The sequence below is a fragment of the Hippocampus bargibanti genome, linkage group LG09, assembly GCF_051943395.1.
Source record: "Hippocampus bargibanti isolate YZ-2025 linkage group LG09, ASM5194339v1, whole genome shotgun sequence".
Lineage (NCBI taxonomy): Eukaryota > Metazoa > Chordata > Actinopteri > Syngnathiformes > Syngnathidae > Hippocampus > Hippocampus bargibanti.
This window is the reverse complement of record NC_142742.1, coordinates 5954732-5971060: the sequence shown is the minus strand read 5'-3', so window position 1 is coordinate 5971060 and position 16329 is coordinate 5954732. Positions and strand designations below refer to the sequence as shown.

Genomic DNA, 16329 nt, shown 5'->3' with positions numbered 1-16329 from the left:
AATAAGACATTTTTTTTCTTGTTATGAGTTGTGATTTGTCACTCTGGCACAGACTAGAGAGTCTGCCAGAGCCACTCACACCGAGTCAGGATAAAGATTAATGTGCGAATCAGAAAATAAATAAACAAAAGCAGCAAATACAATAATCATAATAATAAGTCTGGATCATCAGTAAGAAGTATTTTATTCACAGATACTGTAAAAGTAAAACACAAGCTGCCATATCATACATCTATATACAGAGTTTGAAAATCCTATACAAAAACAAAGATATTTGAAAATATGGGTTTCGATATGAAATGTGTCTTTACATAAAATAATTTCTTGGAAAAAGGTCTTGGTTTGGTACGAGAAGTTTTTTTTATTTAATTCACAAGCCTAAACCCACATTAGTGAAAAATGAAGTATTGTAAAAAATTTGAATGGTTAAAAATGGAGTAAAATCCATTACAAAAAATGATTAAAAAATCTCATGCAGCATCTTCCGAGAGGGCCTGAGAGAGAACATCTTTGTTGTAGAAAGTAAACAAATTCCTATTAATGCAGATATAGAAAAAAAATGCACCCCCCCCCCCCCCCCCCCCCCAAAAAAAAAAAGGTTGCTTGTTCACAATCATTTCCAGTGATCATTTTAGATGATTAGCTGCATAATGTCCTTGGAAACTGTAGTGATGATGGCGTGGAGTAGTTTTAGCAATTTTTCAAAATTTGCACAAATAAGTAAAAAAAAACAATTACTATTATTAGTAGTATTACTATTATTATCAGTATTATTTTATTATCTGCATTATTATTGTTATCTATCCATATATCTATTATTATTTTTATTATTGTATTTGAATTATCATCGTTAGACATACAGATAGATAGATCGCTAACAATAATAACTTAGCTAATAATAATAATAATAATAATAATAATAATTATTATTATTATTATTATTATTATTATTATTATTATTATTATGCCGATAATAGTAATACTACCAATAATAATAATAATAATAATAATAATAATAATAATAAAATAGTTCAGGGCAAATCATCCAATATATGTACTATAATAATAATAATAATAATAATAATAATAAAAATAGTTCTGGGCAAATCGTCCGACATATGCGACTGCGCTTAAAGTCAGTACCAATAGTCGGACAGTAATTTCAGTAAAAAGTGGAATGCATAGAGCTTGAGGCTCGGCTGTAACAAATAAACAACAATAAAAACCAAACAACAGGCTTTTTTGTGCTTTCTCCGTTGTGCCGTATTTTTTTCTACATTGTATAGTTAGCTCTCCGTTTACTGTCAGTGTGACTATTCGTTATGCTAGGTCAGTGTAAAAAATCATGACATGGACACACGCGGAGGCACCAAGGAGAACTAACGCTAAGTGTCCATCACAGTGGCTCTCTGATTGATATGTTTTGGCTTAGCAGCTCGTTTTGGGCACCGATGGAGTAATGGAACTGCTGCTCTACGTTTGTGCATACACAGATTCCTTGTGATCAAGGCAACTGGAGAGCCAAAAAAAAAAAAGCATTCACTCAACCTTGCAGTATTCGGCAGGGAAGGTGATAGGTGATGGGGGGGATGAGAGAAAATGCGTCGTTGGTAAGAAACACAGTCCAGTTTTAAGGTCTAGAAAACTACAAAAGTTGAACATAAGGCGCAAGAGGCTGATGACGAAAATGCTGAGTGAGGTTTCAAACAAGAGAAAAGGCAAAATCCGGGAGAGCAATAACATTAGCTTATTGCTTTTTTTTTTAAATTTCATTTCTTTTTCTTCCCCCTTTTATTTTTACCCTTTCATAATTTTTTACACACCACATACTCATAAATACACTTTTACAATGCAATATAAAATATTTGTTCTTGAAAGCCAAATGTTTAGACTTTGCTTAGGTTTACAGATATGCCGGCACCGAAAAGGAAAACAATGACATGAAACACGTTTTCATAAAGGCACTTCCAGGTGTTCACTGACTCTTGAGTAAGAGTACACAATGGCCACTGCTATGCATTTGTGCTCACGTTTCATTTCAATGCCTTGTCCAGGACAACGAGGCACTCTAGCAATGTGGTTCTGATTTCCGGTGTTCATGCAAACGGCCTTTCTTGCAGTCATATCCTTGAAGCGTCTGCTACATTTCACCATCCTTTTCACACTTATTCACTTCCTCGCATCGACTTGCGTTGGTCTTCAGACTTCAACTTCCCGCGTATCCTCGTGAGTGGCGGTTGCGTGCGTGCTGATGTCGAAGCAGGTCACCATCATGACGCGTGACTTGCACAAGTTGACGCAAAATTCCAGCTCCTCTGTGACCCGCTCCAAGATATCCAGGTACTCTGGAGACTCTTTATCCAAACTTGAATCCACTTCGACTGGTTACAAAAAGCAACAATGGTAGGTCAGATGTTACGATGCCAATAACACACTGATAGAGATTAGACAGAATAAGAAGTTACCATATTTAAGTTTTATGCTGTTATATATTTAGTCAACATGTGTGACTCGAATACACAATTGAAGCACAATCTGGGGCCAATCTGAGGACAACAGACACAGCAAGTGAAACTGTCATCTTCAACTAGGAGATCTGGGCTTGAAAAGAATTTAGGACTTGGGAAACTCTATCACCGAAGCAATTTACGACTTGAAATCCTTCACAGGAAGAGCTCATTAGCCAGGGTACAAATTTATCAGTTCATGGAAAAGACAATGTTTTATTGCTTACAGCTATTTGCGTTTAGAACGCCCAGGGGTGTGGTATTCTAATCAAGATAACTGTTTTACAAATGTATCACTTAAATTTGCATATACTCTCAATAAATAGCTTGGCAGAGGGCTGCAGAATGCAGGCGTCTGTCATGAACGGCTACGTCTCCTGCCAGCAGTAAAGACAATCTTTCTGGGTTGGAGTCTTTGTCCACAATGTCCGATCGAACATCTCGGACACACACTGAGCATAGATATGGGGTATGGGGAAGGGGGTTACTTACACTCCCCGCACCACTTCCTGGGATCCATCATTAGCCGGGCTTTGGTGTCCTCCAGCTCTTCCAATAATACTTCATGCTTTGATTTCAACTCCTTTACTTGCTGCTGCCTTCTCTCCAACATCTTCAACTTATTATTAAAATACAACAGACCCTAAGGGAAGATCAGAAGTGTTTCAATAAACCGTATGGATGTCAAATCTCAATCAATTTGATATTTGGACATGTGTGGGGGAATATCTAGCATAGTGTTTTCTCACCTTGTCAACATCGTGAAATGGTTGCTGCAAAGTGAAGGAAGAAAACATGTTGATCGTGATGAATCATGATATATTTCACTGAAGCATGGTCATATTTTTTTTTTGTTGGAATGTGTCCACTAATTAAAAGCAAATCAAAAAGTTAACACATCTCGACGTAGTTGTGAAGAAACCTATGATAGCAGTCAATGAGCCAAAGCAAAGGAGCTATAAAAGGCAATCAGTGGATGAGTGGTGAGCTGATTGAGCCTCTCCAGTCTTCATTGTACATTCTTCTCCCGTGCTTCGCAATTTCATTATCCTCACTCTCGTCATCGTGATCAGTCCATATATCATTTAAAGCCTGTTAGTAATTGCCTCCAGAACTGTTGACATTCCCAAAGAGTCAAAATTCTGAGCGTGTCGGATCTCAGGACTGACATTTCCACTTGGGGATTTGCCACTCAGCTGACTGAAGGTCAGACGTCTAAGGTATGTTATCCCTGTTAGTGGTCTCGAAAAAAGTAACTAGGAATAAGTGAGATAAGACATTTCCACCAAGTTGCAGTAGCTTAGCTTCATGAGAACCTGACACTACACGATCCATGACAAGGTCAGCAAGATGCAACGCAATGTAGACGACGTTAGGAACGACCCTCCACGTACTTCTGTAGCTTGTTCCTGACGTCCTCTCTGGAGACGTTCCACATCGTCAATCTCATAGACTTTGATTTCAAAAGGTTCTTTTAGTATCGGGGGCAAGTCGACCCATTGGCCTGCCGCGCCTACTTTCATCCCCAGGGAAGAGGCATCTGGAAGTGGCGCTGGAATCAGGCGTCTCCTTTGGAAACCTACAAAAAGCACATATAAGAACCGTTTTTGATGGAGTCTGTGGGTGACCGTGTTTGATGTTTGTTCTGGTGGTTGCACATTTAAACGTTTTTCGTGAGTTGCCATGTTGCAGGTTCACAATAGTGGAAAGTATTGTGAAAGGCTATGTTTAAGCTCCATTCCAACTCTGAATTTCAAAAGTTTGGATGTAATGGCCTGAAAAAATGGAACGGGGTCCCAGGCGCTCATGTTCAATTCATTTAACCTGATCACCACACAGTTGGAGTCATCTTTTTATGAAACATTCATCACCGGTTTTCCATATATACATGAATAATTCATGTAGCGGAATCAGAGTGAAAGAAAATACAATGAAATACCAATTTGCAACGGTACAAGAACGGATAATAGAAACGAAAAAGGATAAAGAGCCTTTCTCGAAAATGCAGCATGAACAGCAGGCGACGTTGCTATTTTAAAATGTTGGAAATGCTTTTACCGTATTTTCTGGACTATAAGGCACACCCAAAAGCTTTCATTTTCTTCGAAAGATGACCCTGGGTACATAACGCAAGACCCTTATAATCCGGTGCGCCTTATAGTGCGGAAAATACAGTGCTATTTCCTCAACATGTGCGATACAGTGTCAGTAATTTTATGCATCTCTCACCAGTCACTCTCTTTTTGGGGAATTTGGAGCTCCTTGTCCTGCCCGAAGAAGACATTCCACTCTCACTCATTGAATCATGGGCAGAGGAAGCACTCCCCGTGGCTTCGCTGTCACGGATCATACTCTCGTATCCGCTGCTGCCGCCACTATGATAGAAGAGAGCTGTGCGGCCCATTGCTGGAGGCAACTCCCCACTTAGCACACTACTGTTGTCACTACCGTGACCACTGCTGTACCGTTGGGGCCGTCTAGGTGCTGTAATTTTGCTGTAGGGCGATGGGAGCATAGCTATTGGGGTTTTGTCATCACCCACATTCACAGCACTGTCGTTACTACTGTCTGAATCTCCGGAAACTTTCGCGTGCTTGCCTGATATGCTACCTGTGGCCAGTTCGCTCACTCGGGTATTGGCGGCTCGCATAGCTTGCTTTGTGCCCATGATAGTCCCTCTCCCAGGCTTGCTAGTGACAGCGGCAGCCGTCCGAGCAGCTGAAGATCTGCCTGATGGAGGAAGGTTGGCGTTGGTATTTCTAGTCACAGCCGTGGCCAAAGATTTGGTGGAAGAACTTAGGCCTTTCGAACTGTTGGCAGACAATGAGCGTGCCTTACTACTGGTGAGTGATCCTAATGCTCGAGGGTTTGCTGATACTTTGACCTGGCCCGTCTTCCCAATGGTTTCTCCACTTGGGCTTGACGGGCAGGTAGCGATAGGAGAACTTGATGAATTGGGAATACCTAATCGAGGAATAAATTTACCAGTTTTGCTGCCGTTGCTCCCCAGACTTGCACCACTATTTTCACGACTCAGCCCAGCTCGAGGGCTGGACGGAGACAAACTGTCACATCTCTCCAAGGACATCTGACTACCATAGTGATGCCCAGCTTCACCTCTTGTTCCTCTTGCCTTAAGACTTGAGGTAAGTTTAACATTGCCTTGGTCAGCTCGAAGGCTGGAGGTTTTTAAATGAATGGAGTCCGCTCTGTGACGAACCTCAAGCTCATCCTCTGATACCCCGGCCCTGCCCCCAGTGTTCCTTGCTGTCTCCGCATATGCTGACTTTAAGGCACTTTGGGGTAGAAGGATCTTGGTCTTTTGGTCAAGACTGGACTTTCTTACTGGCGGTGGAGGAGGGGATATGCAACCTGGTCTGGGTAGATTACTTGATTTCTGTGAGTTATCTTTGTTTTTTCCAAGAGAGGAGAATTTAAGGCTTGTCGCTGGTGCAACAACTGGGGTTCCCTTGTAGTCCGTCGACGAATGGATGAAGGGCACTGTTCCTAAAGTGGTTGCACCTCTTCTTAGTTGAGGCATTCTGCTGGGAGGATCAAATTTCTTATTGGCAGACTTTTCGCACCCATCAACCACCCTTTGGGATGAGGTAGACCCATTTACCTTGGATGGTCGAGGTGCGCTGTTAAAGTTCTTGGATGTTTTGCATGACGCGATACCACTGGGAGGGGTTCTGACAAACCTGCTCGTGGGCACAATCGGTTGTGCTTGTTGGGGGTAGTCTGTGCGCTGCCAGGGGTTTTCCTGTTTGGCGTTTTGCCTCTGTGAATCTCTGCTGTTGCTACAACTGGGTATGGATGAGGTAGGTTTGATATTTCTTGGAAGACTGGATTGAACCATGGTGGGACTCTGTAAAAGTGTGGAGCTTAGTGAATAAGCTTTTGTTATTTTAGAAGGTAATTTGAGGGGTGCTTTGGTAGAATCTGGAGATGGGGGGCACTTTGTCAAAGATAGCTTGCTCGAGGTGACGCTATCACTGTCATGTTCAGAGAAACTGAAACCACTATCATTCAATGAATTCTTAGTATCCCGAGTTGATGGTACAGAATGGAACAGACCTAAGGGATCAAAATTAAAAGCGACTTCTGGCCCCACAGTCTTGTCTGATGGAAGGAAGACATCAGAAGATTGAGCCCCTTCACTTTCCAGAGTGCAGACACTGACTTCACTAAGCCAGGAGCTGACAGACGAACCTCTACTATGCACACACTCCATTGCTCCTTCCTGTAACGGTGGTACCATTTCAACGTTTATCTCGGCTCCTCCAAAGGTTGATGTGTACGCATCAAATTCATCATTGATGCTGCTAATAATGCTGACAGGTCTGGAGCCAGAGGCGAGGGCTTGCAGAGAACAATCACTATTAAAGCTGATAATGCTGGATGGCCTGCCCTTGTCCCCAAGACTGCCTATAGACAGCTCCTCTACCACAGTGAACACCAGCTCATCTTCTCCATTCAGCTCCACAGGTTGCTGCAAGGTGACAGTTGCTCTCAGGATGTCTCCATCAAAACACGTTTCCTGCAAGGTGGAGCTCACTTGACAAACCTCGATTGGAGCTCGGAGAATTGGCGGAGTAGAAGGGTCCCTCCTTTTAACAGCTTGGTGGCTCATCCCTACCGGCGGCATTCTGGTGTTGGATCCTCCTGACTTTTCTGAATTTTCCTTGCGGGAAGGTTTCTTGTTGAAGTAGATCTTCTCCCTGACAACCGGTTCAGGATGAGCTGTCACAGCAATTGTCGATTTATCCGCATCAACACTGTTTTCTGAGAGCAAGTTCCTCTCGCCATCCGCACTTGTTCTACATACATTTGGAACGTAATCCGGTTGTTTCCTTTCTGCAGGTATGCTTTGCCTTTCAGAAATGTCCACTTTAGATTTAGTGCCAGGATGGCAAAATGGCTGTACAGCAACTGATTTAGGAGATTGTTTGGGTGAGGTTCCATCTTGGTTGCAAGTCATACTTGCAACAGTCTTTGGTGAAAGAGAGCTTGCACCGTTCTCTTTAGATCTGTCCGTCTTGGGGCTCTCTTGATTTCGCTTGCCTTCACCAACAAATGCTGTCGGTTCTTCACTACCGTCTATACATTCTAGCCTCTCTTGCAGCTCAGCAAAAGTGTTGCATTTAAAGAATTGGTCTCTGTCTAAGGGACCCTCCTTTGCCGTCCTCTTCTTGTTCAGGGAAGGGATGATGGGAACAAAAGCGGGTGGGCCTTCATTGTCACTCAGCTCCCTGTCTGAGATGGCAGCTCCACCAGGGCCCACATAAATAACAGTATCACATGACTGCTCACTACTGGAATAGTCTGGATCGCTGAGCAGAGAGGGTAAATCCGGGTCGAGGGCCATGGTACGAGGATGGAAAGGCCTGAGGTGAGGTGGTCGACGAATCCTCCCTTCCTCACAAGAACTTTCCCCTCCAGATGAACTGGATGCATACTGTAAAGAAGCACACAGGCATTAATTAAATGGGGCTACGTCCTCTTAAGGCATGTTTTAAGACTTTTTTAACTTCCATGTTCAACAGCCGCATTACAATACTCCCATACACCAATGATGCTAAAGCATAAAAAGGACATGTACAGGGTGATCCCAAAAGATGTGTAACCATGAAAATGTAAATGGCGGCTATGATTAAAAAGCTATTTATTTCAAATTCCAACCACCATTATTCAGTTTATGGAAGACCATTCACCACAGTTTCAGCTATTTCTGTCAATCTTTAGTCAATGTATGGCTTTCTCAAGATGTGTTCCAAATGTCCACCATTTCGTTGCAAGCAAACCTGTACTCGTTTGACTAAGTTGTCAATCACTTTTACACACTCCTCTTACAGGAGAAAACATTGCTGCAGTGAGGGGCTCAGTAGGACGCATCTTTTTGTGTCACCCTCCCGAAAGAGGAGTGTGTAAAAGTGATTGACAACTTTGTCGGACGAGTACAGGTTTGTTTACAACGAAATGGTGGACATTTGGAAAACATCTCGGGAAAGCCATAAATTGACTAAAAATTGACAGAAATAGCCGAAACTCCGGTGAATGGTCTTCCATAAAATGAATAATGTGTGGTTGTAATTTGAAATAAATAGCTTTGTAATCAAAGCCACAATTGAAATTTTCATGGGTACGCATTGATTTGGGTCACCCTGTATCTGCAAAAACCGTGTGATTTTTTTAGTGGGTTCCGTGATTGTGATTGAATGTGTGATAATACTGTAAGAGTAATTTGAACATTTTATTTTCAAAAAATGTCAACCCCTTTTAAAATTTCAGATGATCAAGTGTTTCTAAGACTTTCTGAAAGACGTATTGAATAAATTTATTGACGATTAAGGCAGAGATTCATGGATATGCTACCTTCTGAAGACTTTTTAAGACTGCAATCTGACCATTCTATGAAACCAGTTGATTACTCCTGGATATTAATATTCACAATTTAGTCAACCTGAAAGCAAGATTGAGGCAAAATTAATTCATGCGAAATGATCAGTCAATGTTTATCCCCAGGTTGAAAGTGCACATCAATAGTCGCACAGAAATGAATGCCAATAAAATGAATAGCCGTGGGTGGAATACAGTGTAATCATGCCTGGAACTGTAACGGAATAAATGTACGCTGTCATTGCACCTAATTATCTGGCGCATATATTTCCCTAATAAAAAGAAATGCATTATACAATGCCCGAGGCCGTGGTATTGATTTCACGTGGAGAGGAGCAGAGGAAAAACTGCCATCGGAGTTACTGCACTGATCATCTTTCATTTAGGGAGGCACTTCCACATTAATTTGCTTAATTGAAGACCTATTTAAAGATTGCATTCACGCCACGGAATGTGGAGGATAAAATTGAAATTATGTGATATAGTATGACGTGTTTAAGGACAATTACTCTGTAATCAATCGGTACCTGACTACGGGAATTGTGATTTGTTGAATAATGAACTTTTTTAACAACCTTGGAATCTCATTAGGGCGAATCAGTCCATTCCTGCCACCGACATTAGCAATGATGTGAGCCTGCTACCTTGGATTTCTTTTTCCTCATGCGATGAATGCGGGATGCCAGTTGGATGGTGGTGAGCGAGTCTGCGTAGTTCACCGGAGAATCGGAGATGTGGGCGATCATGGTGGTTCGACAGTTGATGTTGCCGAGGGACTCTCTCAGTAACATTGTCAGTTTGCTATCCCTACAGGGGGAACATTGTTATTAGTGAAGAAAAACACTGTCATAAATACTATCATACAGTCAGCCGTCATTTAAAAATGGGATGAATTCATTTTTAAGGTGGCGTTAATAAATCTTTGCCAGACACAGTTGGTATCATACTATGTATAACTCATTGCAACAGTGGTGAAGGCTTTCATCACAAACTAACTTCACAAACTGAATGAATAGAACACGTGTCATGGGAGAATGGAACACGCAATGACTCGCATGATACAATGACATCAGGAACACACTTGGCATGCCGTCTATGAGCGATCGAGGAGTCTTACCTGTAAGGTACGTGTTTTGCTCCATTCGCCAAAGCCATGATGACATTCCCCAACGCATTCAGAGAAAGACACGCTCCTCCTCCCCCTTCTCGACTTTTACTCAAGACTCTTTCACAGCTGCCCAGGTCGATGAGGTGTAGCCTGCTCCGCCCACCCGACACTAGAGGCCAAACGTCACATTCGAACAGAGTGAGTAAGACAAGTGCATGTCTGCAAAGTTCCTTTCACTCTGTCACTACATGCGAGGTGTTATACGGCTAGACTAGTTAACTTACACTCTGAAATGATTCAACCTTATCCCAGAAGGTTTCATTGAACAAACAGGCACACCAAAAAGAAATGCGTTCAAAGACAGTGGTTGCTGCAATGGATATCTTATTCGGTTTTCAGTAATCCCTCGTTTTTCGCTATTAATGGGGACCAGAACCACCCGAGTAAATGAAGCTATTTTTATAAAGCAGAAAAATCCTTCACTAAATCGCCATGGTGGTGTGAGGTTTAATTTGGATCGTGCTTACAAGAGACTTCTTAGATTGTTAACACATAGGCTTAGTTATGCTGATAAGGTGATACCAAAGCAAATGGGGCAATCAGCCAGTCATAGACCGCATAATCAGTCAGGAAAATAGTGGTAATCGGTCAGGAGAATAGAGTAATCAGTGTAGCCTCAGGGCATAGTCCTTTGCTCCCCCCAACCTTAGTGCAGGGACCTATCATAGCATAGGTCTGGCACCGCCACCCCTGGACAATTAGGGATATATATATATATAGGGCCAGGGCTACCAGCAACATTTTAGTTCGCAGACGAAGTGACTTGGATGAGGCACCTTCATAGCAGTAAAGATGACGGCTGAAGAAACCTTTTCATTGAGAACCACCCGTGACTAAAATCAACTAAAATCTGCTCAGTAGTTTGCCACCCGCGGTACCCTCCTAAGGATAATTTGTGTACAATCGTTTGTGAGTATGATAGATAATAGAGAGAATGGAAGTTATCATGTTTGAAAGGTTCATACTGTTGTATGCTTAGTTGGCCAAACACAAGGCCTACATTGGAAGCATAGAGAATATGGGGTCAATCTGAGGTGAACTGTCATTTTTGGGTAAGAAATCCAGCCTTGGGCGGAAGGGAGTATTTGATACACATCATGAGCCAGGTTACAAATCTATCAGTTCATGGGAAGGCCATCCATTAAAATGTCTATGTTCTGTTGGTTTATGGATGTTGGTGCTTGTACTAAAGGATGACTTGGAGGGTTGTCCATGGGACCACGTCCAAGGGTGTGGTATTCAAATCAAGAAGGCTGTGTTTTACTAATGTATCACTTACATTTGCATAAACTTTCAATAAATAACATGGCATAGGGTTGCAGAAGTTGGACGTCGATCAAAGAAGCACACACAAAGTGGCTTCACGAAAAACACGCCCCCTGCCGGCAGTAAAAGACAACGTTCCTGTTTTCGAGCCTTTGTTCACAGTGTCTTAGCGAACATCTCTGCCAGAGTACCAGCATGATTAAAATATGTACACAGTATTTATACTTTATACATAAGAAAAAGACTATAGCAGGACAGTAGTAACAATAAATCGTCTGGTGAGATATTCAATCCTCACAAATGCAAACAAACATTATTACAGTAAAGTCTCGTTATATCGATATTCAAGGGAGTCCGAAAAAATATCGATATATCCGACCCTGTTTGCATGTAATTTTCTCAGTGCGTGCATAGAAATAGTATCGATATAACCGGGACTATCGATATATCCGATATCGATATAACGAGACTTTACTGTATTTAGAAAATAATATACGACCAAACAGAAAGTGCTGCTAAAATCTGTGAGAAATGTTAAAGGAAGGGTTCCCCAATTTTCGGTTTGGTTCTGAAATGGGGTTGTTGCTTATTTTCCAGTTACAGAAAAAATATAACATAAAATAAAAAGACACTAACTTCCTCCTTTGCCGCTTTTCTCCATGCGATACTGGTAAATGTGTAGCGTGAAAAGCATATGCGAGTTGCGTCGCTCCTCCTCCTCTGCATTGGGCTGGTTGGTGCTGCGGGCTGCTATCGCAGCATCCAGAAAGAAAGCCGCCTTCTCAGCTGTCGGGGCATGAAGCTCGTTCTGATTCTGGAGCTGGAAAAGGGGTTTTGGTTTGGGGGGTGAGGGTTTTATAGAAAACACTATGGTGAGAAAAAGAAACAAAATGGTGCTTGAGAGAGGAAAAAATGGGGTTAGTGGTTAATTGGAATCACCATTTGATTGGGTCTCGGAAGCAATCAAAAGGGCAGATATGCGCACGGAGGAAGGGCGATTAGCAAAGGTAACGGTGCAGTGGGAAACAGAAGTAATCCTTTCACCATGGGATGAAGAAGAGGATGACGATGATGAAGTTAGATGAGATAGAGAAGGAGGGGAAATATGAAAGGAGCCTCCATGTGGCTGCTCAGCGGAAGAAGAGCTGCCTTTGAAGTCGGAAGAGGGAGGGGGGTACATCCACATTCACCCAAAATGTCTGACAGCAACACCTGTGAGTGGCTTTTCAAACCCACACCATACCCCCCCCCCCCCAAGAACATTTCCATTGTGCTTAGAAGTGCTCTCGCACCGACGTAATAGATGCTGATGGATGCTGACAAGAGAGTCAATGCCAACGTAAGTTGAAAGCCATCAATAAGGCACAGATGCCTTTGGTGGAAATAGAGAGCTAGAGACATCCATAGTGAAGTGAACTGACAACAATAGCCGAGAGAAGAAAAAAAAAACAAGATAAGCCAAATGTTTTTGAAGCTTCATTAACTCATTCACTGCCAGATATGTGCGAAAATGTGTCCATTCCATTGCCAGGGTTTTTGTCATTGTCACTTGAATTCCAGGACCCACAGAATATTAAGTTTTAGGACGACATAAACATTTAAAGGACAACCGCCACCACCGGACAAGTTGCGTCCGTAATTTGTAAAATCACTTCAAATGACTTCTACTGAGCGCATTTTACAAAGATTCACCGCATATAGCTATATTTTACGTTTTAAGACTTGCGCTGAATATTCAGGAAATCTTGTTTTTGAGTTGATGATGATGCCTGCCGTGACGTCACGTCAGGAACGCCCCTGACCGAGAAAGCGACACGCAATGCATTTTGGGTACTTTTTTTCATCTGAAAACACGTGTTGATGGGCGCTACATTGGAGTCCAGATGGCTCGAATAGATACAGAAGGACTTCTTTAATCGTTTGCAATCGATTAAAGATCCACTTCAGAACTATTTGAATCATATTCATAACTGGATGAGTAACAAGAAAGCATCTTCTCCGAATCTGAACTCTTTGAAGCCATTGTTTTGATTCTGGAGCGAGGCAGTGTGTGACCAATAGTGACGTCACGAACAAGGGGGCGGGACTTTCTGAATCTGCCCTGTTCCGACCTCATTTTGTGTCAGTTTTGGGACACTAAGTCATTTTTATTGGTGTTGCATTTGACTAAAAATATCAGTTTTGGGTATTTTAGATGCTATAAAACGTTTTTCTGCTGTCAGTTAGTTGGAAAAGAGAAAAAAAAAAACATTGATAGTGGCCATGGCCAGGCGCTTTATCGGCACCCAAGCATGAAAAAAAACATAATCCAAAGAAATTCGGGAATGGCGCTCTACGTCATATTTTTTCAATTCCCGAATAATTTTTTGAATGGCAATGAATGAGTTAAAAGGAACAAAGCCATTTTTCTTCCCCCGTTATAATGTCGGCTTCTCCTTACTTGAGTGCCGCAAATGGGATCCTCTCTGAGATGAATACCCGGCGATTGGCCTTCTTGCTGGCTCCCCGTCGATACTTCAGACAGCAGATCCGTCAGTTCCTCATCTTGCCCAAAAATTTCCACTGCGGACACCCGGACGGAAAAGCGTGCGCCTGTTTTCTCTTTGCGTTCGTTGATGAGCTTGAAGAGCCAGGAGATGGCACAGGGCACCACACCCAAAGTCTGAGTGGAGCTGTCTTTGCCGATCATTGTGTACGTCTTGCCTGTGAAAGGGGCAAATTAAATCACTTACTTGTTGGCCAGGTTTTCAAATGACAGTTACGGAGTGAAGAAAAATACTCAGCTGAATCAGCTTATCAGAATCATTTTGCTTGAGTGGCAGTTTTGTCAGACACATGTGCTCACCTCGGTGGTTACCTCTGTGTTCCCCAGGCTATAAAATACAGTATTTTCCGGTGTATAAGGCACACGGAAAAACCTTGATTTTCTTCAAAAGATGACCCTGTGCCTTATATGTGAAGTAATATTGAGCCTCAACAGATCTGGCAACTACAGCCAACGATTCACATTTCCCCCTGTAGACAAAGTCGTGCGTAACCGCAGCCTGTAAGGTAGTGCCTTATAATGTGGTGTACCTTATATTTGGAAAACTTATATTTATACGTTATATTTAGATTTTCTTTCATTCCTTGAAGGTGCGCCTTATATATGGAAAAAGTTTGAAAATACACCATTCATTGGGGATGTGCCTTATACTCAGGTGTACCTTATACACCGAAAAATACGGTATATGTCTGCACAATAACTCAATAACAAGAGCATACACATTTACCATATTTTCTGCACTGTTAGATGCACCTAAAAATCGTCAAATATTTCAAAAGATGACCATGCACCTTATAATCAAATGTGCATGATACTCAGGTGCGCCTTATATGCCGTAAAATACGGTAATTACCTACACAATAACAAGAGCACACAGATTTACTATATTTTCTTCACTGTTAGACGCACTTAAAACTCTTCAAATATTTCAAAAGATGACCCTGCACCTTATAATCGAGTGTGCATTATACTCAGGTGCGCCTTATACACCGGAAAATACGGTAATTATCTACACAACAACTCAATAACAAGAACACACACATTAACCGTATTTTCTGAACTGTTAGGCGCACGTAAAAATCTTCAAATATTTCAAAAGATGACCATAATAATCCCTTGTGCCTTATATATGGAAAACTTCATTGAAGGTGCGCCTTATATAAGTCTGATGCGCCTTATGGTGCAGAAAATACATTACATTGATTCTTTTTTTTTTTTTTTTTTTAATTAATCATTCAACCCAACTTTTCAGCGCCTTACCAAGCTTAACTTGTCCAAAGCAGAAGATGCAGCCATCGGCGCCATTTGCCACTGATTGGATGACCTCGGCTACCGTACCTGAACACACCTCAGCCTGTGGACCAAAACATCCAGCATTTATAACCACATAGAAGCCAACAATCAATCATCCAGTAGATGAACATTTCTTTGGCATCGCTTAACCAAGTTGTGTGAATGGCTTTCGTATTTGTTTAATGCGTTTTCAAGTATGCATGCATTAATGCGTTACTCGTTTTTTTTCTCCATTTGTTTTAGTATAGGCCCTACGGGGGTAGTGCTCGTGCGGTGAAGCCCCCCTCCCTCCTCTCTTCTCATACATCATACAGCAAACAAGGCTTCTAACAGCACGGCAGCTTGCTGGTACAGTTAGCCACCAGCAGTGCGGTCCCAGCGGCGCCATCTCAGCACGTCGGTCGGAGCTTTGCAGTGAAAATCTTTTAGGCTTAAACTATCAGCCATCTTATTTAAACAAACACTTGTTCTAAGTACAGAGAATGATGACGGATGGATCACTCTGCATTACAAAGAGGATGTTAATTTTGAGTAACGGTACTCAAATGTACATTAGCATTTTTTAACTCATTCAATGAAAAGGTTTCTTCAGCCGTCATCTCGGACTTCAGTTTGCTGACGAAGTTTCTTGGATGAGAAGCGAAACGTCCGACACCTTCAAAGAAGTACAGATGATGGCTGAAGAAACCTTTTCATCGATGGACCACTCCTGTACGACTGAGAGCTTACACAGACATATAACTCATTCAATGTAAGATGTGCAAAAAAATATATAATAACAATAATACATTTTATTTGTGCCTTTCAAAACTCTCAGACATTTTATAGTCAATTGGGTCCGCTCCAGCGCCAGGGTTTTTGTCATTGTTACACAAATTCCAGGACCCACAGAATATTGAGTTTTAGGACTACATAAACATTCAATCCAGTGTTAGAAATCTTATACACTCTTCTTCAGAAAAAAGAGTTGATTCCTAAGTTATATGGGTCTGGAGTTGTATGAGCTTGAAGTGGGGACGGCTGTACAATATACAATACTATACATACATATTGATTTATATAGCGCTGAAGCTGGAACAAAGCGCTAACATGGAAAAAAGGGGAATTGCTGCCCCCTCGTGGAAGGTAAAAAAACATTGCCACAGGTCCAA

General features: G+C 41.9%; 1 protein-coding gene across 3 annotated transcripts in view; it reads right to left on the bottom strand.

The window, feature by feature from the left end:
- Positions 1 to 983: 983 nt before the first annotated feature.
- Positions 984 to 16329, bottom strand: part of kif26ab (kinesin family member 26Ab) — a 78445-nt gene continuing 63099 nt past the window's right edge. For all 3 annotated transcript variants that reach the window (XM_089004423.1, XM_089004424.1, XM_089004425.1), the window contains 10 exons: positions 15146 to 15239; positions 13781 to 14043; positions 11977 to 12160; positions 10024 to 10183; positions 9551 to 9713; positions 4737 to 7965; positions 3902 to 4086; positions 3257 to 3280; positions 3000 to 3150; positions 984 to 2381 (listed from right to left, as the gene is read on the bottom strand). In XM_089004423.1, coding sequence (XP_088860549.1) covers positions 2200 to 2381; positions 3000 to 3150; positions 3257 to 3280; positions 3902 to 4086; positions 4737 to 7965; positions 9551 to 9713; positions 10024 to 10183; positions 11977 to 12160; positions 13781 to 14043; positions 15146 to 15239 — 4635 coding nt within the window. In that variant the 3' untranslated portion in view covers positions 984 to 2199. The remainder of the gene's footprint in view (positions 2382 to 2999; positions 3151 to 3256; positions 3281 to 3901; positions 4087 to 4736; positions 7966 to 9550; positions 9714 to 10023; positions 10184 to 11976; positions 12161 to 13780; positions 14044 to 15145; positions 15240 to 16329) is intronic.